General features: G+C 43.9%; 1 protein-coding gene across 2 annotated transcripts in view; it reads left to right on the top strand.

Moving 5' to 3' along the window:
• The window catches only part of sema6e (sema domain, transmembrane domain (TM), and cytoplasmic domain, (semaphorin) 6E), a 224,375-nt gene that overhangs the window by 133,795 nt on the left and 66,550 nt on the right, over positions 1-24,030 (top strand). For both annotated transcript variants that reach the window (XM_056285729.1, XM_056285728.1), the window contains exons 6-8: positions 900-957; positions 11,474-11,530; positions 12,910-13,011. In XM_056285729.1, the coding sequence (XP_056141704.1) occupies positions 900-957; positions 11,474-11,530; positions 12,910-13,011 (217 nt within the window). The remainder of the gene's footprint in view (positions 1-899; positions 958-11,473; positions 11,531-12,909; positions 13,012-24,030) is intronic.

Raw genomic sequence — 24,030 nt, 5'->3', positions numbered from 1 at the left:
TTTGGTGCTGTTGCTGCTCTAGGTTCCACCAAAACCTAAAACAATCTGTTCTAAGGTTTTTTTTAACAATAATTTTATCATTTTTATTGTAAAAGATAGGGAGGGTTTAGCCCTGTTAGCCCATTTATACCAGCCATCCCTGATTATTATTATTATTATTATTATTATTATTATTATATGGGGTATGTATGTCTTGTTATAATATGGGGTTTGTACCGTTAATTCCTAACCACTCTTGGTCAGTTGTCATCCAGCTCATCTTAACACCAAGTTATGATCAATATCATTTTGCCAGCACCTTCACAAATTGTTCTTGGGCGTCCCATTACATATAGCTCCTCCCCTCATCTCTTGTTTCAAAGGTTAATTATCTGTAAGTATTTGGTCCAACCTCTTCTGTCCATTTTCATTGCACGGAATACATTATGCTGCAGTTTTGGCCCTCGTCCCAAACTACAGAGCTTCGCTTGCCAAGAACTCTGTCCAGAAAGGTACAGAGGTTCATAATGTATCTAAATGGACTTCATATTTTCCGCAGCTGCACGCAACAAAGTGCTCTGCTCCCTTCATGAAGTGATTCATGCGGTTTAATGTTGGTGCTTGGAAAATTTTCCTATCTGGTCAGAGGTTTTGTGATCGCTGGGTGAAAACCAGCAAATGCATTTGATGTGCTTCATCAGTAATGCACTCCTCAGAGTACCATTGAGCAACATTCTGCTCACAACAATCTGTCTTTCTTTCTTTTTAATGGAAAATAACTCCTGTTCTTGTTTGCTTGTTTTTCGGAAAGCTGGTCATAGTGAAATGAGAGATTCAGAGCTCCAAAGAGGACTGCACTTAAAAGGTTGTAAGGGGGAGTATAGAGGGGCCACTAACGCTGTCTTTTCACCTCCTGTTAGGGACCACGTGTTCGCCGTCAACCTCGCCACCTCCTCTGAGCAGATCATCCCGCAGCAGGTAGGCTTGCAGAAGCTGAAATTCTACCAAGTGAAATCATCTTGTGTCAAGACGATGAGTCTTATTTTTTGTCTAACAAGATCGGTAGTCTTACAAAGGAGATTTTGAGCAAGATTATTCATCTTGCGTTGAGAAAACTCCTCTTGATTAGTCTTGCAAAGATTTGTACCTGCTTGCATGCAGCTCATGACTGGAAACCAGCCCAAATAGAGATTGCAGGACGTCACATCGGCGTCATCAATATAAATCATATGAACTGAGGTTGGTTGTGTCTTATTTTTAGAATCAAATTTCTCCTGTATTTAATTTTGTGACCCATTTATATTGTCTCTTTCTAACCCGCTGTTTATAATTTCAGCTCCCTTCTGATTTTGTTTGAAACCTTTTCTGACAGTATTGTTTTTGATATGACATTGCTGACTTAAAATGTTTAATAGTTGTTTAATAGTTGTTCACGCCACCTGCTTCTGTTAGAAATGGACTGAGAATGCTGTCGGTTTCTCTTCAGCACATTCCCGTTAAAAAGATGTATAGTCTCAGTCTAATTCTATTCAGTTTCCACATTCTGCATCTTTTTGATAGCTTTTCATGTAGGGCTGGCCATATATAGCTAACAAATTTAACACCATAAAATATTTCATTTCAGTCTATCGATAATTATAACGAATTTTTAATGACCCATTTTTAATAAAGACCAGGAGAAAAAAGGTTGAATTTAACCACCTTACTTTGAATTTAACCACTTCATTTATCAAGGTACACGTGTAATAATTTTACTCCAAAGGGTGGAAGCAGCTAAGGTGATGAGATGTTTGTTGTATTCCCACTGAGGCGGCATGGTGGCGCAGTGGTTAGCGCGGTCGCCTCACACCAAGAAGGTCCTTGGGGGTTGTCTGGGTCGTCCTCTGTGTGGAGTTTGCATGTTCTCCCCGTGTCTAGTATGTGGGTTTCCTCCGGGGGCTCCGGTTTCCTACCACAGTCCAAAGACATGTAGGTCAGGTGAATCGGCTGTACTAAACTGTCCCTAGGTGTTAATGTGTGTGGGCCCTGTGTGATGGCCTGGCAGCCTGTCCAGGGTGTCTCACCACCTGCCGCCCAATGACTGCTGGGATAGGCTCCAGCATCCCCGCAACCCTGAGAGCAGGATAAGCGGTTCGGATAATGGATGGATGGATGGTATTCCCGCTGTTTGTCAGGATGGTTTTCCTGCACAGTTTACACACAACGATGTCCCGATATCGGTCAGACTTAAAACAAGAATGAAACCATCCAGACCCATGGTGGGTCCTATTAAATGTCCCTCTCAGGTCGTCCGTGAGTGAGTGACCACAATTTGCAACGCATAGCCCACAGTGGCAGTTGCGCACACGCCATGGAAAAAACTAAAATGCCATACTGGTGAGCCGACCTGTCCTTTTCTGTCAACAATTTGCTCCCCGTCTGCACTCATTATTTTCTCACTCCATGCTGTTTCTGTTGTTATCACATGCAACCGAACAACACGTTAAAAAAGTGATCACTTACACACTAATTAAAAGATTGGCTGTTTGTGTGTCACTTGTAGCATGCTCCAATATCAAGGGAATTGGGTTAGGGTTAGGTTCATCTGGAGTTCCAGATGAACTGGACCAACCTTCTTAAATATCGAACATTCTGGCCCAATCCCAATTCCCCACCTTGGCCCTACCACTTGGCCCACTCCCCCATTTTGCTCGCAGCCATGTAGGGTAGGGTGTCCTGTTTCTTTTGGGGATCAAGGGGTAGTGGTCATGTAGCCCTCCAAACTGAACGTTTCCAGATGCAAACTCAGAACGGAGTGGTAGAAGAAAATTCCCAGAATTTGCGAACTGAGGCAGTCTAACATGGAACATGTCTACTGGTGCAGGGAAAGAGGCCCATAAACCTTACTAAACAATCATGGATTTTTTTTTAAATCCACTGGAATATCTTAGCTTAATGTATATTAAAAGGAATAGGTAATTGGATCGTTATAACAAGCATTTCAGTAAATTCGCTGACAATGTCAATAGAACTTCGTGTAAATGACAATTTGCCAGTGACAGTTCAATTATTTTTATGTCCTGTGTATCTACTACTACTATTACTACTACTTTCGGCTGCTCCCGTTAGGCGTCACCACAATTGGATCATCCGTTCCCATCTCTTCCGGTCTTCTATATCTTCCTCTGTCGCGCCAGCCACCTGTATGTCCTCCCTCACCACATCCATAAACCTCCTTTTCGGCCTTCCTCTTTTCCTCTTCCCTGGCAGCTCCATATTCAGCATCCTTCTCCCAATATACCCAGCATCTCTCCTCCACACATCCAAGCCATCTCAATCTTGCCTCTCTTGCTTTGTCTCCCAACCGTCCAACCTGAGCGGTCCCGCTAATATACTCGTTCCTAATCATGTCCTTCATTGTCACTCTCAATGAAAATCTTAGCATCTTCAATTCTGCCACCTCCAGCTCCGCCTCCTGTCTTTTCATCACTGCCACTGTCTCCAAACCATATAACATAGCTGGTCTCACTACCATCTTGTAAACCTTCCCTTTAACTCTTGCTGGTACCCTTCTGTCACAAATGACTCCTGACACCCACCCCACCCTGCCTGCACTCTCTTCTTCACCTCTCTTCCGCACTCCCTGTTACTTTGAACAGCTGACCCCCAAGTATTTAAACTCGTACACCTTCATCACATCCTCACCATTCCACTGTCCCCCCTCTCGTTCATGCATAGGTATTCCATCTTGCTCCTACTGACTTTCATTCCTCTTCTCTCCAGTGCATACCTCCACCTCTCCAGGCTCTCCTCAACCAGCTCCCTACTCTCGCTACAGATCACAATGTCATCTGCAAACATCATAGTCCACGTACACTCCTGCCTGATCTCGTCCATCAACCTGTCCATCAACATTGTAAACAAGAAAGGGCTCAGAGATGATCCTTGATGTAATCCCACCTCCACCCTGAACCCATCTGTCATTCCTTCTGCACACCTAACCATTGTCACACTGCCCTCATACATATCCTGCACCACTCCTACATACTTCTCTGCCACTCTCGACTTCCTCATATAATACCACAACTGTGTATGAAGCTTTGAAAATGATTCAGCTGCAAATTTTCTGCACTTCCCTGCTCATCCCTGCTCACAAGACATGCATGTTAGGGTTAATACTCCTGTCTGTGACCTTGACCGAGGCATGGGAAGACGAACTGGAGTTGGTGCCCGGGTGCTGCACAGCGGCTGCCCACTGCTCCTAGCTACACATCTTGGATGGGTTAAATGCAGCGCATAATTTCCCCACGGGGATTAACAAAGTATATCAAAATCAAAAATCTGATATCAGTACTCCCAACAGTAATTTGCCTTAAAATCAGTGTTGTTATTTCCCCCCCTTTTTTCTCCCCAGTTGTATCCCGTCAATTACCCCACTCTTCCCGAGAGATCCCAGTCACTGCTCCACCCCCTCTGCCAGTCCGGGGAGGGCTGCAGACTACCACATGCCTCCTCTGATACATGTAGAGTTGTCAGCCACTTCTTTTCACCTGACAGTGAGGAGTTTCACTGGGGGGACGTAGCGTGTGGGAGGATCACACTATTCCCCCCAGTTCCCCCTCCTCCCTGAACAGGCACCCCGACTGACCTGAGGAGGCACTAGTGCAGTGACCAGGACACATACCCACATCTGGCTTCCCACCCGCAGACACGGCCAATTGTGTCTGTAGGGACGCCCAACCAAGCCAGAGGCAACACCGGGGATTCGAACCGATGATCCCCATGTTGGTAGGCAACGGAATAGACCGCTATGCTATCCGGATGCCCCTGTGCCATTAATTTTATAATGGACATTTGTTTGATATTTAAACAAACCATCCATCAATGGGGAAATAAGTCTCTTGTCTGAAAGACCGGTCTCTTGAGAGAGCTCCAGCCAGCTCACAGCGGAGTCTTTGAGCATGACTGGACGGCTGGTCGCCAGCTCACAGTGGGGTCTGTGAGTGTGGCTGGTCGCCAGTTGGTGGAACTTCTCAACTCCGAAAACATTGAAGCAAATTTTCAATTCACTATCAATTTTCGGAAATCTGACAATATTCAAAATCTACATGGTTGATTTCTCACCCCAAAAATTCTCAGAAGTAAATTTAATGATGAAATAGTATACGAAAGTTGTCAAACCGATGTTGGCCTGTTTCTCTGCTGCTTTGGTGCTCTTGAGCAAACCAGACGACTCCGAGCAGCAGACGTAACAGTAATGGCGATGACGTAACGGGTGGGGTCCCATTTCCTAGGTAAAGATTTAAAACCCTACCCCTTGTAGCTCCATTCTGAAGGGCCACCACCCAGTAGAGGGCACTCCAAAACGTGTGGGGACAAGTAAATTATATTGTGCGCACACTTGGGTAAAACGAGTGAGTAGCAGAAAGCTATCTTCAACCCGCTAACTCACCAAAACAGCAAGTTGACCGCTCAAATAAAGCAATGAACACCGCAATGTTTCAAACATACTTGAGAAATCAACAAAATCCAACACTATAAATGCAATAAACCCCCATGGTCTTCAAAGTATAGGCCTACCATGCCTTTACTATGCAGATATTAATTAGTTCTCACAAGATAATTATCTTGTGTGCACAAGATAAAAAAAATGTTTTTTTTAATCACCTTTCAGGACATTAGGGGCTCCGTACAAATCTGCCTTCTTTATGCAGTTATGTGTCAATGTACCGCGGCTGCCTGCCACCCCCTCCCCAACATCTCCATATTGTAAAGAACGGCACTTTAAATATGAAAACCCCAGATTTATGTCATGTTGATTAATTGTATGCTTCTTCATTTGTATTATCTATACAATTTACATATTTACACGGTTGCCAAGAGCTGAGTAACTTTTATAACCATGAAATCCATGTAAAACCTAACTGCATCAAAACAAGACATGAAGTTGAGCTGGCTGACAAGCAGAGTTACATATCTGTGATGTACCAACTTCTGCTAAACATTTTGAGGCATTAGGTCTGGGCATTGAAAGGATAGCAATAAGAAATTTGTTCGACAAAGGCCCAATCCCAATTTCCCCCTGCTGGCCCTACCACAATATAATTTACTTGTTCCCACAAGATAATAACTTGTGCGCACAAGAAAAAAAACTCACCTTTCAGGATTTTAGGGCCTCCGTAGATTTATAAAATATTGGGTGTAACAATGATAAAAGAAAAAAATTTTTTTTGCCACCAATATTGCCAGTTGCTGCCAAAAGCAGCTGCCTCTGTTGCCCAAGCCTTTGACCGCCTCTGATGCGAGGCATGGCTCTTTGTAATTTAGAAGATTTTTTCTTGTACCCCCCCCCCCCCCACCCCTCTGTGACACAAAATTCTCCTGGAAATGTTTGTATCTCATTATTTTCCTCTCTACCCTTTGCCTGTCTTTTCATTCAAGCATTAAGCAATCTCGCTGCAGACGTGCGTTCAATAGAAGTGGAGCAGCGCTCTCGTGGCTTTTTGAAGTGCCGCGCTCTGCTATCTGAATCTCATTTGCCAGACATGATTGCACTTAAATAAAAGCCCTTCAACACATGGATTCATGTTTGCATCTGTTTAGATTATCCTCTAACACAGATATTTGTTCCCACGAGGCCACCACTCCATAAAAGCAGCTATTGATTTGGGCATTGAATGACAAAACTTTTGAGCAACACGAGCCAGTTGCCCCCCCCCCCACACGTTTTCAGTTTGAGAACAGATAATAGGTGTGTTTAAGTGATGATTTTTTCCCCCCGTCACTTATTTAGACTTGTGCCGCACCCAGTTTGGGGGTAAAATATGAGCAGGAAACTTAATGACGCTAGCCATCTGCCCCTTTTACACTCTCACCAGTGATTCCCAGTGTGGGGCGATGAGAGATGGCAATGAAAATCAGATTTGAATGAAAATATGATAAGGGAATGTTGTGATGTTGTGTAGAGAAGCACTTCATATAATTAATAAATGGACACCACCAAATTTGAAAATCAAAATTTGGACTATAAACGAACACAGTGACTTGTGAGGCAGAGAGCCAGTCAACAAGCGAAGCTAGCAGGGCCATAAACATGGCATATATGGAGTTTATATGAAATCACGGTACGCAAGAAAATGTCCCTGTACTTCTAAAAGCAAAACGTAGTGCTGGTCCAGTGAACAGTAGTACCAGCCCACTTCAGACACTGGTGATAAACAAAACCAAACTCACCACATAGCACATGCAACATGTAGACAACCACAAACTATGGCAGAGTAACTGCTCTAACCTCTCTGTCTGAATGTTAGCATGTGACTTTAGTGACAGCATCAGAAAATGACGCATCCGGCATCCGGGTAGCGTAGTGGTCTATTCCGTTGCCTACCAACACGGAGACCGCCGGTTCGAATCCCCATGTTACCTCCGGCTTGGTCGGGCGACCCTTAAGACACAGTTGGCCGTGTCTGCGGGTGGGAATCCGGATATGGGTATGTGTCCTGGTCGCTGCACTAGCACCTCCTCTGGTTGGCCGGGGCGCCTGTTCAGGGGGGAGGGGGAACTGGGGGGAATAGCGTGATTCTCCCACACGCTACGTCCCCCTGGCGAAACTCCTCACTGTCAGGTGAAAAGAAGCGCTGATGACTCCACATGTATGGGAAGAGGCATGTGGTAGTCTGCAGCCCTCCTCGGATCGGCAGGGGGGGTGCAGCAGCGACCGGAATGGCTCAAAAGAGTGGGGTAATTGGCCGGATACAATCGGGGAGAAACCCCCCCCCCCCAAAAAAAAGGTGACTCATCCATATCATGATAGATCTATTCGTCTACTGTGGCTCCATTTTAAACCAGTTTATGCTCCATCACACCTCAGGCTCATCTCTCCTTCGCTGATCTCCAAGGACCTAGGTGGGAACAAGTAATTATTAGTGAAACCAAATAGAGCATGGCCAAGAAAGGACTTATTTCCATAATGCTGACTCCCACTGAATTCTATCAGATCCTCCATGTGGGAGAAGCTCATTGGAGGCGTTCCACTCCAGGGCCTGAAGGGACGCGGGTGGGTTTGGGAATTGGTAACAACAAGTAGAGGCTCTGCTAATATTCTGCCGAGAAAGCACTCGGTGCCTATTATGCCCCATTTCTGTTGAGCTTTTAGATGGAAATATTTGATAAGTTGATGTTCGAGGCGCAGGGTTCAGCCACAGCCTCCCACCAAACATAACATCTGCGGTGGCTGGACGGTTCTGTGGTTTCAGCGTCCTGTTTCTAAAGATTCAAAATGTCCATCCCAAAAACAACCGGTGTGTCCTGCCAGGATACGGTTGTGCATGACACACAGGACCACACTGATTTAATTCAGATTATATTGTAACGTGCATGGATAAGGAGACACGCTGGCCGCTGGCTGGCGGGTGTGACCCTTTAGTCGAGCGGTTAGCGATGCCTCCTGCGGTGCGGGCGATACGGGTTCGCTTCCCGGCCGCGGCAGTTCCTGTGGTTGCGTTGTCCCCCGAATTCGAATATATATACACTACCGTTCAAAAGTTTGGGATCACCCAAACAATTTCGTGTTTTCCATGAAAAGTCACACTTATTCACCACCATATGTTGTGAAATGAATAGAAAATAGAGTCAAGACATTGACAAGGTTAGAAATAATGATTTGTATTTGAAATAAGATTTTTTTTACATCAAACTTTGCTTTCGTCAAAGAATCCTCCATTTGCAGCAATTACAGCATTGCAGACCTTTGGCATTCTAGCTGTTAATTTGTTGAGGTAATCTGGAGAAATTGCACCCCACGCTTCCAGAAGCAGCTCCCACAAGTTGGATTGGTTGGATGGGCACTTCTTTGAGCAGATTGAGTTTCTGGAGCATCACATTTGTGGGGTCAATTAAACGCTCAAAATGGCCAGAAAAAGAGAACTTTCATCTGAAACTCGACAGTCTATTCTTGTTCTTAGAAATGAAGGCTATTCCATGCGAGAAATTGCTAAGAAATTGAAGATTTCCTACACCGGTGTGTACTACTCCCTTCAGAGGACAGCACAAACAGGCTCTAACAGGTACTATTTAATGAAGATGCCAGTTGGGGACCTGTGAGGCGTCTGTTTCTCAAACTAGAGACTCTAATGTACTTATCTTCTTGCTCAGTTGTGCAACGCGGCCTCCCACTTCTTTTTCTACTCTGGTTAGAGCCTGTTTGTGCTGTCCTCTGAAGGGAGTAGTACACACCGGTGTAGGAAATCTTCAATTTCTTAGCAATTTCTCGCATGGAATAGCCTTCATTTCTAAGAACAAGAATAGACTGTCGAGTTTCAGATGAAAGTTCTCTTTTTCTGGCCATTTTGAGCGTTTAATTGACCCCACAAATGTGATGCTCCAGAAACTCAATCTGCTCAAAGAAGTGCCCATCCAACCAATCCAACTTGTGGGAGCTGCTTCTGGAAGCGTGGGGTGCAATTTCTCCAGATTACCTCAACAAATTAACAGCTAGAATGCCAAAGGTCTGCAATGCTGTAATTGCTGCAAATGGAGGATTCTTTGACGAAAGCAAAGTTTGATGTAAAAAAAATCTTATTTCAAATACAAATCATTATTTCTAACCTTGTCAATGTCTTGACTCTATTTTCTATTCATTTCACAACATATGGTGGTGAATAAGTGTGACTTTTCATGGAAAACACAAAATTGTTTGGGTGATCCCAAACTTTTGAACGGTAGTGTATATATATATATATATATATATATATATATATATATATATATATATATATATATATATATATATATGTTCATTCCTGATTACAGCAACAGCGAAATGCCCCAGTTGTGAATGTACAAACAATATTTCCCAGTGTCCTCGGTGGTATTGATAAGCACACAGGGGAGCGAGCTCAGTAAATTAGCCCGCAGGTTTGGCAGTGGATGAGAGCTGCTGGGCAGCACATTACACCTTCAACCAGCCGAGCTTGTTAACATGTTGATGGATCTATTCTTATCTCAGGCCGCCCAGCGGAGACAGGTTAGTTAGCTAGCGCTGGGACAACCAAAGTGTGTGTGACTGCCTGGGCCATGGATGATGGCTTGTAGGTTAATTGGGGCTAATTGACTGCTGATCATCACTGACACGGTGTAGAATTCACCTGTGGATCCTTTTTCTTTTAGTTTTTAATTTGAACTACAGTGAAGAGTGACAAGACGGAAGGGTTAATGTGTCGGATTATAACCGGGGACATTGCCATCAGGTCAAAGACCAGTTGACTCACCTCACCTGTGGTCAGTTAATCTTGTATACGTGTGTGTGTGTGTGTGTGTGTGTGTGTGTGTGTGTGTGTGTGTGTGTATTTGTATTAAGGCCAGTTCGTAGTCTTGACGTACGGGGTCCGCGCGGACTAAAATGACGCGACCGCGTGTCCGTCGCGTTCGCGTACCGTGTCACACAAAACATGGCTCGGCATGAAACTGCTTCACTTCGACGTGCAATTTCGTGTGGCACCGGAAACCTTCTTTAGTTTCTTCATCGTGGCTTTACAACTTTTATACAGGATGGAGACGATGTTTTCCTCATCCGCACTTCTCATATCCCCTCACGTACATGCCGAACTCCCCCCTCTCTATCCCTCCCTTGGTTAAGTGGTGGAACATACCACCTCCGCAAGGTTTTTCTTCCCAGCGTAGCCTGGCAACAGAGCAGCTCTTCTTCCTCAATGCAACGTAAAAAAAAACAATTGTACATGATAAAAAATTAATAAATAAAACATTGTAGCGAATTCGGGGGACAACAACCACAGGAGCTGCCGCGGCGGGGAAGCGAACCCGTATCGCCCGCACCGCAGGAGGCATCGCTAACCGCTCGAGTAAAGGGTCACCCCCGCCAGCCAGCGGCCAGCGTGTCTCCTTATCCATGCACGTTACACTATGTTAACAAAAAGCTCCTCTTCGTCATCCGTGGACAACGCCATGTTGTTTACAGTCTAACTTCCGGCGGAAAAGGAAATTAACGCGCAAACGATTATGGGAAATGTAGGCCGTGGGACTATGAAAAGACTGAAAAGGTGTGGGCCGTCCGCACAGTCCTGTATTTATAGACAATGTGAGCGCCCCCAGTGTCTTGATGCATGCTCAGTTATCCAGGTAAGAAAACTAGAAACTGTGAATTAGTTTACAAGTTTGTTGGCGGTTGGTTTGGGACGTGCTCGCATGCAATCTGGCTGTGTGATATATCTCGTTAGAGCCTTATGGGAGTGTTATGTGTGATGTAAGAGTGATTTTTATCACCGAGGAACCATAACGCTCAGCTGCCCGCTGACAGGCTGCTCAGGCCCCTCCAGTCCCTCTGATACCCGTCTCTTTTGTTTGTTTAGTGCCGCTGGTTTATTGAAGTTAATGAGCTTTTCATCACAGCTGTCTGGTAACAGCACTTGAGTGATTGGGAGCAACAAAAGCTGGGATGGTGGAAAAAGGGCTCGTGTTTAAACTGACAGTTGGCTGTCTGTTCTTTTTTTTCTTCCAGAAACTGACTTGGAAGACGAAGGATGTGGAGAAATGCACAGTGAGAGGGAAAAACAGCGTGAGTGTTAACAAACACACACACACAAACTTACTCTCCCTCTCTTTCACCATCTCTCTCCCTCCGTCTCTCTCTCTCTCTCGCTCATCACTTCTTACTCCATTGTCTCAGTCTACAATCTAAGTCTCCATCACTCCTTCATGGAGGTTTTGTCTTAAAGATGTGCAGGTAGCTTATAATAATCACAGCCATTAGGAGTCACAGCTGGACTGAGCCTCCCCAGAGCGGAAGTAAAAGCAGAAGGATCAGCCTGGGGATCATGGTATGTGATGTCTACCAGAAAGAGAGGACTTCCTGTGTGTGTATGTGTCAGTCAGTACAGACTCTGTAGGGATTGTGTAGGTGGTGGGCAAGAGGCTGCCAACCGTCTAGTCATTGACATAGGAACCCATGGGGTGGGGGGCGTGTGAGCCCCCTCATTACAAAAAAGGAACATTTCCTCCTTCACCACCAACAACAATTAGGACACCTGAACCCCAACTCAGGACTTCTTCCTTCTTTTTTTTTGTCATTTGCTCTGTCTGTGGTAATTTCATAGCACAGTCTGCTCGCCCCCAGATCCACATGAAAAAGCGCTCACCTTTTGAAATCCATATCAAACCGTATGTGGAAAAATGCATTCTGAAACCGGGGGAATTCTGGGGGGGGAACTTTCTTCAATAAACCACATTTTATTCTGTATGTCTTGATGCATGCTCAATAATCCAGGTAGGAAAATCACAAAAAGTTGAATCAGTTCATCTGGACACAAAGTTTGTTGACAGATACGTTTCATCACTCATCTAAGTGACCTCTTCAGTCTCAGCTGACTGCAGGTATCCCCCCCCTTATGAACAATACAGTGGCTTAACGACCGAAACCAACGATCAGTTTCATATACAAATATGGCCACCATCTTACAATGCTGTGACTGCAACTATTCCCCAATCCTCTGTGAATAGTACACATGGCCAATGAAACTTAATGGCCATTGTAAGTTAAGGGTCACATTGTATGAAACCGATCGTTGGTTTCGGTCTCAGCTGACTGCAGGTATGCAGTCAGCTGAGACTGAAGAGGTCACTTAGATGAGTGATGAGACATTTCTCTCAATAAACGTTGTGCCCAGATGAACTGATTCAACTTTCTGTGATTTTATTCAGTAATTATGGATTAAAGTCCACTAACACGGCCAGGGTTAAGGCTTTCATTCTCTCCCCAAGTGTGCTTGTGGGTTGTTGTTTTTTAATAGATTTTGGGGTACTTTTGACAGCTTTTCCATTTGATAGACAGGATACTGAAGAAAGACAGAAAAAGACTCATTCATCTGGTTAAGACATCAGGAGTCCTGAAGTTGCCGTTGTACATTAACGTGGACATTAGGCTGTTTCTTCCGACAGGATGAATGCTACAACTACATCAAAGTACTGGTGCCGCGCAACGACGAGACGCTGTTTGCCTGTGGCACAAACGCCTTCAATCCGACCTGCCGCAACTACAAGGTAAGAGACCACCGTGTCAAGTGTACATTACTGCCATGTGACTAAAGAGCTGTTCACGGGTAAGATTATTCCACAGCTTGGGGCGTCCGGGTAGTGTAACGGTCTATTCTGTTGCCTACCAACACGGGGATCGCCTGTTCGAATCCCTGTGTTACCTCCGGCTTGGTCGGGCATCCCTACTGACACAATTGGCCGTGTCTGCGGGTGGGAAACCGGATGTGGGTATGTGTCCTGCTCGCTTTACTAGCGCCTCTGGTCAGTCGGGGCATCTGTTCGGGGAGGAGGGGGACCTGGGGGGAATAGCGTGATCTTCTCACACACTACGTCCCCCTGGTGAAACTCCTCACTGTCAGGTGAAAAGAAGCGGCTGGTGACTCCACATGTATGGGAGGAGGCATGTGGTAGTCTGTAGCCCTCCCCGGATCGGCAGAGGGGGTGGAGCAGCGACCAGGACAGCTCGGAAGAGTGGGGTAATTGGCCAAGCACAATTGGGGGGGCAATGTAGCCTATAAATAGATTATAGGCTACATTGTCCTTCTTAATAGTTCTGTGACTGTGTGGACATTAAAGCAGCTGTCAGGTGTGCTGTGCCAAGGTAAATTGACCCCCCCCCCAAAAAATAGTTGTTAGCACCAGCTGCCACTGTTAACAGCATTAGCAAACTAATGCATTTTGTTTTGTAAATCCAAAATGTACGTATCAAACAAATACACAACATATTTATAATACATCATGCTTCAGAAACAAATACAGCAAGTCTTAACAAGTAAAAAAAAAATCTCCTACAAACACAACAAAAATTTCATGTGACTTGGCACGATCTTTCCACCGTAATTGTGCTGAGAATTTTCTCATAAATGTTCCAAGTAATTCACCCTCCACAACAGCAGTTGGCGCTATGAGTCAGTGGAAACACGTCAGGAGGCTGAGCAGAGCCAGGGGAGCCACCGGGACGTCGCCCGTTGGTTTGTGGGCCACCGTTTGGAAGCCTCCCTTGCGTTTTATTGGTTGCGTCATCCCCCCCACCCTCTTTTTTTTCAATTGGGTAGCAATTTTTCAATTTGGGTAGCGTAGCGGTCTATGCCCTTGCCTACCTTCATCGGGATAGCCGGTTCAAATCCCCGTGTTACCTCCGGCTTGGTCGGGTGTCCCTACAGACACAATTGGCCATGTCTGCGGGTGGGAAGCCGGATGTGGGTAAGAGTGGGGTAAATGGCTATATACAACTGGGGAGAAAAAAAATGGGAAGGAAAAAAAAAGAGGGAAAGTGGGCGGGGATATAAATGGAACGTACCTGCCCCTGTACACTTTCAGCCCCAACTATCACGGATCGACTGCCAGTTGCAGATTTAGTGATTTACTGCTTTGTACAACTCATCAGAAATACCTGCAGACTCTTTAATGCAGTGAAGACGTCTTCTGCAGATAAGTGCAATATGTGGGCACTTGATAATTAGCCGTATCAGTTTATGATTTACAAACCCCAATTCCAATGAAGTTGGGACGTTGTGTAAAATGTGAATAAAAACAGAATGCAATGATTTGCAAATCCTTTTCGACCTATAGTCAATTAAATACACTACAAAGACAAGATATTTAATGTTCAAACTGATAAACTTTGTTTTTTGCAAGTATTTACTCATTTTGAATTTGATGCCTGCAACACGTTCCAAAGAAGCTGGGACAGGGGCAACAAAACACTGGGAAAGTTGAGGAATGCTCAAAAAACACCTGTTTGGAACATTCCACAGGTGAACAGGTTAGTTGGAAACAGGTGAGTGTCATGATTGGGTATAAAAGGAGCATCCCCCCCAAAAGGCTCAGTCGTTCACAAGCAAGGATGGGGCGAGGTTCACCACTTGTGAACAACTGTGTGAGCAAATAGTCCAACAGTTTAAGAACAACGTTTCTCGACGTAAAATTGCAAGGAATTTAGGGATTTCATCATCTACAGTCCATAATATCATCAAAAGATTCAGAGAATCCGGAGAAATCTCTGCACGTAAGTGGCAAGGCCGAAAACCGACATTGAATGCCCGTGACCTTCGACCCCTCAGGCGGCACTGCATTAAAAACCAACATCATTCTGTAAAGGATATTACCACGTGGGCTCAAGAACACTTGGGAAAACCATCGTCAGTTAACACAGTTTGTCGCTACGCCTACAAGTGCAAGTTAAAACTCTACCATGCAAAGCGAAAGCCATATATCAACAACACCCAGAAACGCTGCCGACTTCTCTGGGCCCGAGCTCATCTGAGATGGACTGACGCAAAGTGGAAAAGTGTGCTGTGGTCTGACGAGTCCACATTTCACATTGTTTTTGGAAATCATGGACGTCGTGTCCTCCGGGCTAAAGAGGAAAAGGACCATCCAGATTGTTATCGGCGCAAAGTTCAAAAGCCAGCATCTGTGATGGTATGGGGGGGTGTTAGTGCCCATGGCATCATGGGTAACTTGCACATCTGTGAAGGCACCATTAATGCTGAAAGGTACATACAGGTTTTGGAGCAACGTATGCTGCCATCCAAGCGACGTCTTTTTCAGGGACGTCCCTGCTTATTTCAGCAAGACAATGCCAAGACACATCCTGCACGTGTTACAACAGCATGGCTTCGTAGTAAGAGAGTGCGGGTACTAGACTGGCCTGCCTGCAGTCCAGACCTGTCTCCCATTGAAAATGTGTGGCGCATTATGAAGCGCAAAATACGACAACGGAGACCCCGGACTGTTGAGCAACTGAAGTCGTACATCAAGCAAGAATGGGAAAGAATTCCACCTACAAAGCTTCAACAATTAGTGTCTTCAATTCCCAAATGCTTATTGAGTGTTGTTAAAAGGAAATGTGATGTAACACAGGGGTAAACATGCCCCTGTCCCAGCTTTTTTGGAATGTGTTGCAGGCATCAAATTCAAAATGAGTGAATATTTGCAAAAGAACAATAAATTTTATCAGTTTGCACATCAAATATCTTGTCTTTGTAGTGTATCCAAGTCCAGTTGCACTTGATTCAACTCCTTTGGATAACCATGACCTGGATGAATGAGAACATTCACAGACATAGTGTATTCAGCTGAATATAGGTCGAAAAGGATTTGCAAATCATTGTATTCTGTTTTTATTTATGTTTTACACAACGTCCCAACTTCATTGGAATTGGGTTTGTAGAAATGTTTGTTTGTGATCTGTATCATGATTATCATAACTATTGTTGCTACGGTTTTATATCTTGCAAAACAGCAATTTTTTTTAATGCGCTTGAAAATAAAGTCGGGAATAAAGAATTCACACAAGCTGAACAGTACAACAATCTGTAAATATTAACTGCAATTATATAATCATATTGTTATTATTATACATTTTATTTATACAATGCTTTTCAAAATACTCAAACATGATTTACATACTAAAAAATCAGAGGTCGACCAGCCTAGCTAATTATCAGATCCAATATTCATATTATTACAAACCCAAAGTATAATACAAATATAATAAACAGTTTTTGTTACACTAATTCTAAGTGCTTTTGTTATTTTGTCGTGCAATAAAGCACTTCAAACCAGGTGTATCGACATATTGGAGTCCCAAAAACATTAGATCATTGGGGGGTGGGGGGGGTGTAGGACTTGTGGCAGGGAGCTTGGGAGGGGGGCGCCCCTTACTTCTCCACATAGAGGATGGCATCCCTAGGACACACAGACCCCGTTTACACATGGTTTTAAAATGCGTTTTTTACGGTCGGATCACAAGTGGACAGCACTAAATACAAGTGTAAACGACCACCAAAACGTTTTGTGAACCGGTTACTCAAAGCACTTGCCGAGGTGGGCTGGGGCACATCAGACCACATATCTTTTGGAGTGTAAACGCTAATGCGTCCTGATGCGTTCCCAACAAGGATGTAACAGGAAATCTTCTTCTTCGGAGTCACGAAATCTGATCACAAGTGGTCAGCAGGACGCATTTGGAGATGCATGATAGACACGGGTGTAAGCGGCGATGTGTCTTGCTGTCCACTTGTGATCCGATTGGTCAAAACGCATTTTAAAACCAAGTGTAAACAGACAGACATGCATACATAGACAGAGACTCCTTCCATTTTAGCTAGCTAGGTAGCCAGTTGTCATAGTAATGTAAGCTGGTGTTGTCTCATAGAGCTAACTTGAATGGGATAGCGAACGTCATCAAGTTCATTTGTCGATCCATCATTTAGCCAGCTGACCAGCAAAAAAGTTGCTAGGCTGCGATGTTATTTCTTGCTGCTGGGCTTTCTCTGCACGTTGTGTTTCAAGTTAGTGAATAGTACTCTTGATCTAACATGGTTAAAGGCATTCCAATGAAGTTTTGTGTTGGAGTTTGTGTTCTTCTACATCTTGACACCAAGAGTTTCCTTTTTACAACAAATGTATATCGTTTCCCAGTATCGGTGATCAGTCGCCTTGATTTTTTTCCCCATTTTTCCCCCCTTTTCTCCCGTAATTGCACCTGGCCGCCACCCCCCCCCACCCCCCCGCTCTCTGAGCCATCCTGGTCGCTGCTTAGTTTAGCTGCATACCTGCTTAGCTTCTGTCATTCAGCAGAGCCAGGGTACATGTTTGTATGGCTGCCAGTATACAACATACTGTTGTGTCTTTGTTTGTTAAGTAGGTTTTGTATTTGTGATATTGGCCTATACAAATAAAATTGACTTGACTTGCAAAACAAAATGCATTAGTTTGTTAATGGTGTTTTGTATTTGCAAACCACACTGTGTTTGTTAATGAATCGTAGAGCATGTGCAAAACATGTTTTGTTAAAGTTTTGGCAGGAAATTGGCTCCATAATTTAGTCAAGTACACAGGCTACCAGCATTTTAGCATGGCATATGGCGTATTTTAGCATGGCATATGGCCCCGGTAACTTCAAACACTGTGTGTTGACAGAATAACATGTTTGCTCAACAAAAATGGGAAGAGCAATCTGTTGACGGATTGCAAAAAATGCTGATAATGGAAATAACGCAGCATTTTCCATATCTGAGAGGCTAGGGCAGAGAAAGTGTTTTGACATATCATCGTTCTGTTTTGAGCCGAGGTCAGGTGGAGTTGTCTGTGGAGTTGTAAAATGTACTTGAATGGTGTTATGTTTATATTGTACATATACGTACATACATGTATATATACATACATATATATATATGTGTGTGTGTGTGTATACATACTATATATGTGTGTGTGTATATATACATACTATATATGTGTGTATGTGTGTGTATATATATATATATATGTGTGTGTGTGTGTGTGTATATATACATACACACACACACACATATATATATACATATATAATGTGAATAAGGGTTTCTGCAGTTGCAACACATTGGTTTTTAAGCTTAAAGTGTTGTTTTTTTGTTTCTGAAGTGTTGCTGAATTTCTCTAATACTTGGAAGAGAGCAGACCTCGCAGGAAACTCCACACACAATCCAAGCATGGAGATAATACATCTAGCTCCACAAAGGCACCTCACTGCACCTCACCTCCATGCTTTACCACACCGCTCCAGTGATTCATAATACCAGAGAGAGGGAGAGGGAGGGAGACATATCTTGGCTAAATGAGAAAAAAAGAAAAAAGCACGCATATACACACACACACACACACACACACACACACACACACACACACACACACACACAAAGAACCAGAAACTGCTGTGTTAACAATGATGCAATGATGAGACATGTAGGAGTCTGGAGCCTGTCGAACTAAACCCAGTGTGACGGTTCGGTCTGGCCTCCGAGACTGCATCATATCACAGAAAGTTTAATCAGTTCATCTGGACACAGCGTTTATCGAGAGAGAAACCTTTCATCACTCATGTAAGTGATCGCTTCAGTCTCAACGGACTGCAGGTACCCCCGCCCTTATAAACAATACAGTGGCAGAAATACCGAAACCAACGATCAGTTTCATATGCAAGTTACCGTGACAGTTAACTAGAGCTACAATGGCCATGTGTACTGTTCAGAATCAGAATCATGTTTATCGGCCAAGTAGGTTTGCACATATACATGGAATTGCCCTTGACTGAAGATTTCATATGCAGGCTCTTAGGTGTAATCCTGCTCTTGTCTGCACCTGAGGCTGAAGCTCAGGTGGTTCCTGTAGTCTGCCATTTTATATGCCTTTCACTCATACTCATGTGCGATTTTGGCAATCCCATAAGTTACTGTATGCCACGCTGTGCGATATGGATCTAATAAACATGAGTACGACTTCAAGTTCGATGTTTGTAGCTTGTACAATAACACTTACTGAATCGCAGGCTACAACTACTACTACTACTACTTTTGGCTGCTCCCGTTAGGGGTCTTCCTGTCTTCTACATCTTCCTCTGTCACACCAGCCACCTGCATGTCCTCCCTCACCACATCCATAAACCTCCTCTGTGGCCTTCCTCTTTTCCTCTTCCCTGGCGGCTACAACGCAAGTCCATAAAAACGTCATCGGCGTGTGTTATCAAGCTATGCCGCTGGTAGAGCAACATGACGCCAAGCAGGAATCGAGTCCTTTCAATAGTGCCGCAGCTCGTTTTGATAGCTCTTTTTAGCTCGTTTTGTTGAATCCATCACATTTGGGTCACTGATGCTAACAGTCTGTTTGTGTTTAGCGCCAGTAAACATTGTGCATCACGTTGATCAGTGCGTCGTTTCGTGCTGCATTTCTGTTGGTTGGTTAGTAGACGTAGGTTGTAGCAGCAGTCACGTTGTGAGATGGTCATCCTAAATTTCTGACACTGTCAGACTTTTGTCCCAGGTTATCTTCGGTCGCAAGACCGTAATAACGGCCGTCTTTGAACCTGTCTCACAGTGCGACGTAGCACCGCCGTTTTGGAGCCACGACCAAAGTTGTCGCCACGTTAGTTGTCTTTCGTCTGAGACGGCCCAAATGGCACAGTCTGTGTGTGCCGTAAGGCAGTCCTCGCCGGAATGAGTCAACATGTCTTGATGAATGCTCATTAACCCAGGTAAGAGAATCACAGAAAGTCATTTCATCTGGACACAACGTTTACTGACAGAGAAACATTTCATCGCTCATCTAATGCCCCTTTTCGACTGCATCGTACCGGCTCGACTCTACTCCCTTTTCTTAGTTTTCCAAGGAGGAATAGTACCTGGTACTTTTTTTTTTGGTACTACCTCCGTCGAGGTTCCAAGTGAGCTGAGCTGATACTAAAAGATGACATGAAAATACCGCTATAAATAAATAAATAATATATATATAAATATATGTATATTTACTTAAATATAAATAAGATCTTAAAAAAAACTAGTCAACACGCCCACAAACGACCAGCAGGGCGTCGCCGTGAGGGGATACTATCTGCAGGGGAAAACGAAATCCCAAAAAGTAAAGTGAGTAGAGTAGAGTCGAGTTGAGCCAGTACAGTGCAGTGGAAAAGGGGCATAAGTGACCTCTTCAGTCTAAACTAACTGCGGGTATCCCCACCCTTACAAACGATACAGTTGCATAACGACTAAAACCAATGATAAGTTTCATATGCAAATTACTGTGACCATGAACTAGAGTTACGATGGCCATGTGTACTGTTGACAGAGGATTTGGGAATGGTTGCAACCACAGCATTGGAAAATGGCGACAGATCGCCATCTAACAATATTCACCATCTCACTTAGATGAGCAAAGAAACGTTTCTCCCAATAAAAGCTGTGCCCAGATGAACTGATTCAACTTTCTGTGATTTCCTTACTTGGATTATTGAGCATGCATCAGGACAAACTGCGTCATTATTTTGGACCATGGTTCAGAGCAGAACCATCGGGCATGGCGTTTGGGCAGCAGTAAAATTAGGAATTGTTTAGTTTCGCTTTAACCTCTTGCAAGTTCAAGCACATTTAGAGACATGTGGGGGTGCAACATATACCTTGAACATACACTACCGTTCAAAAGTTTGGGATCACCCAAACAATTTCGTGTTTTCCATGAAAAGTCACACTTATTCACCACCATATGTTGTGAAATGAATAGAAAATAGAGTCAAGACATTGACAAGGTTAGAAATAATGATTTGTATTTGAAATAAGAGTTTTTTTACATCAAACTTTGCTTTCGTTAAAGAATCCTCCATTTGCAGCAATTACAGCATTGCAGACCTTTGGCATTCTAGCTGTTAATTTGTTGAGGTAATCTGGAGAAATTGCACCCCACGCTTCCAGAAGCAGCTCCCACAAGTTGGATTGGTTGGATGGGCACTTCTTTGAGCAGATTGAGTTTCTGGAGCATCACATTTGTGGGGTCAATTAAACGCTCAAAATGGCCAGAAAAAGAGAGCTTTCATCTGAAACTCGACAGTCTATTCTTGTTCTTAGAAATGAAGGCTATTCCATGCGAGAAATTGCTAAGAAATTGAAGATTTCCTACACCGGTGTGTACTACTCCCTTCAGAGGACAGCACAAACAGGCTCTAACAGGTACTATTTAATGAAGATGCCAGTTGGGGACCTGTGAGGCGTCTGTTTCTCAAACTACAGACTCTAATGTACTTATCTTCTTGCTCAGTTGTGCAACGCGGCCTCCCACTTCTTTTTCTACTCTGGTTAGAGCCTGTTTGTGCTGTCCTCTGAAGGGAGTAGTACACACCGGTGTAGGAAATCTTCAATTTCTTAGCAATTTCTCGCATGGAATAGCCTTCATTTCTAAGAACAAGAATAGACTGTCGAGTTTCAGATGAAAGTTCTCTTTTTCTGGCCATTTTGAGCGTTTAATTGACCCCACAAATGTGATGCTCCAGAAACTCAATCTGCTCAAAGAAGTGCCCATCCAACCAATCCAACTTGTGGGAGCTGCTTCTGGAAGCGTGGGGTGCAATTTCTCCAGATTACCTCAACAAATTAACAGCTAGAATGCCAAAGGTCTGCAATGCTGTAATTGCTGCAAATGGAGGATTCTTTGACGAAAGCAAAGTTTGATGTAAAAAAAATCTTATTTCAAATACAAATCATTATTTCTAACCTTGTCAATGTCTTGACTCTATTTTCTATTCATTTCACAACATATGGTGGTGAATAAGTGTGACTTTTCATGGAAAACACAAAATTGTTTGGGTGATCCCAAACTTTTGAACGGTAGTGTAGTTAGGGAACAGACCCCCACATGGGCCGCCCATACTGTGACGTGACGCAGTTTGATTTAAAGTGCTTTGTGTCGAGTGCTTGAAAAGCGCTTTAGAAATATGCAGTCATCTCATCTTGTGCTGTCGGCAGCTTTTCCTCCCCCACTGTCTTTACACTGAATGACAGCATGAACTTGTTTTGTTGGTTTTTTTCATCCTTCTCTTTTTCATAAAGTAAAAAAAAAAAGAGACGAAAAAACATAATCCCAGCTGGAGTTCTTCTATTTTCTGATGCTTTTTTCCTATTTTTGTTCCTCGAAATGAGGTTTGCGAATCTCGATCACCCTATGGAAAGTGTCATTGTAATTGCACCGTAATTCAGTTTAAGTACAATGTGAGTACAACCAGTCCCACGTAATTCCCTGCTTTTACAGTAAAAACAGTCACTGACTGAAGGTTAATACACAGGCCAGTGTGTGAGTGATAACTCCACACAGACTGTCCTGTAGGACACTTTAACCTTCTCTTCTGCTGTGGACTCCCTGCGGTGGAGAAGAGCTGATTTACACCTAAACCATAACACATCCTCATTCTCCCCTCTCTCTCTGTACCCTTCTCCCATCCCCCCAAGACACTCCCACCCCCCCAGCTCTTTCTCTTCAGCCTGGAAAAAAAATAATGGCTCTGACTTTCTGGGGAAATATAGTGTAAATCATGTCATGAAATCTGTCTCTGAGCCTCCATGGGAAAACCATGGGAGGACAATGGTGTGTGTGTGTGTGGGGGGGGGTAGATGGGTGGGTATATAAGGTCAATAAGATGAATGAGTGTCCAGCTATGAACACACTGCTTTGCAGACCATTGGACTGAGACATTTGGGCCGCGGGCAACAAAGGGGATGTGTTGAGTGAGCCGTTTTGATACCAGAAGGTCAAACTACAAAGCTTCAAATCCAACAGGCTTCATGTGATCATGAGGAAAACTGTACTCGACTTGAGATAACATACAGCAAACAAGCCACCGAGATGCCCAAAGGCTGTAGCAACTTCTCTCTGTGCCTGGTGGAATTAAAAAAAAGGAAAAAAAAGAAGTGGCTATTCATACTTGGAATTTGTCTACAAATGTACAATTATTTAAAGGTTGAGGACAATGTCATGACACATTAACAAAACTACAAAGCAGAAGTGGTTGTTTCAAGCCTGTTTCAAGCATGAAGTGCACATCATGGGATGAGGATGAGGATGTGCACATCCTTGATAGGGAGGAATGATGGTTTGAATGGCGAGTCAAAGAGGCCACCTATGTGAAAGAGGGAATGACCATCCTTGCGCCAAGGGGAGGGCCTAAGAGTATATCTGTCACCATCTTACAATGCTGTGATTGCAACTATTCCCCAATCCTCTGTGAATAGTACACATGGCCATTGAAACTAGTTAATGGTCACACCCATATTTAATCATGAAACTGGCCGTTGGTTTCGGTCGTTAGGCACTGTATTGTACTGTATTGTTTGTAAGGGGTGGCGATACCTGCCTGCAGTCAGTTTAGACTGAAGATCTCACTTAGTTGAGTGATGAAATGTATCTGTCAATAAATGTTGCATCCAGATGAACTGATTCAACCTACTTTGAGCACAGAGAGATGTTAGCCAGTTAACAGAGGTGCGGAAAGGTGTGATGAAAGACAGGCCCTGGTTGAAGAAGTACAACAAGATGTCCATAAGTGAGGCTCTGGAAACTGCCAAACAAAGGCGCCTAGCTCTGGCTGCCAGGCTGGAGAGATACGCCAGAGAAGGAGAAGCTAAAAGAGTAAATGGCCTGTTCCTTGAAGAAAAGCTAAAAGAGTAAATGGCCTGTTCCTTGAAGAACCATCCAAAGTGTACTCCCAGCTGCAGAGTAACAAGG

Source organism: Lampris incognitus, chromosome 9 (assembly GCF_029633865.1).
Source record: "Lampris incognitus isolate fLamInc1 chromosome 9, fLamInc1.hap2, whole genome shotgun sequence".
NCBI classification, from domain to species: domain Eukaryota; kingdom Metazoa; phylum Chordata; class Actinopteri; order Lampriformes; family Lampridae; genus Lampris; species Lampris incognitus.
The sequence above is the reverse complement of the archived record's forward strand: the minus strand, read 5'-3'. Positions and strand labels throughout refer to the sequence as shown.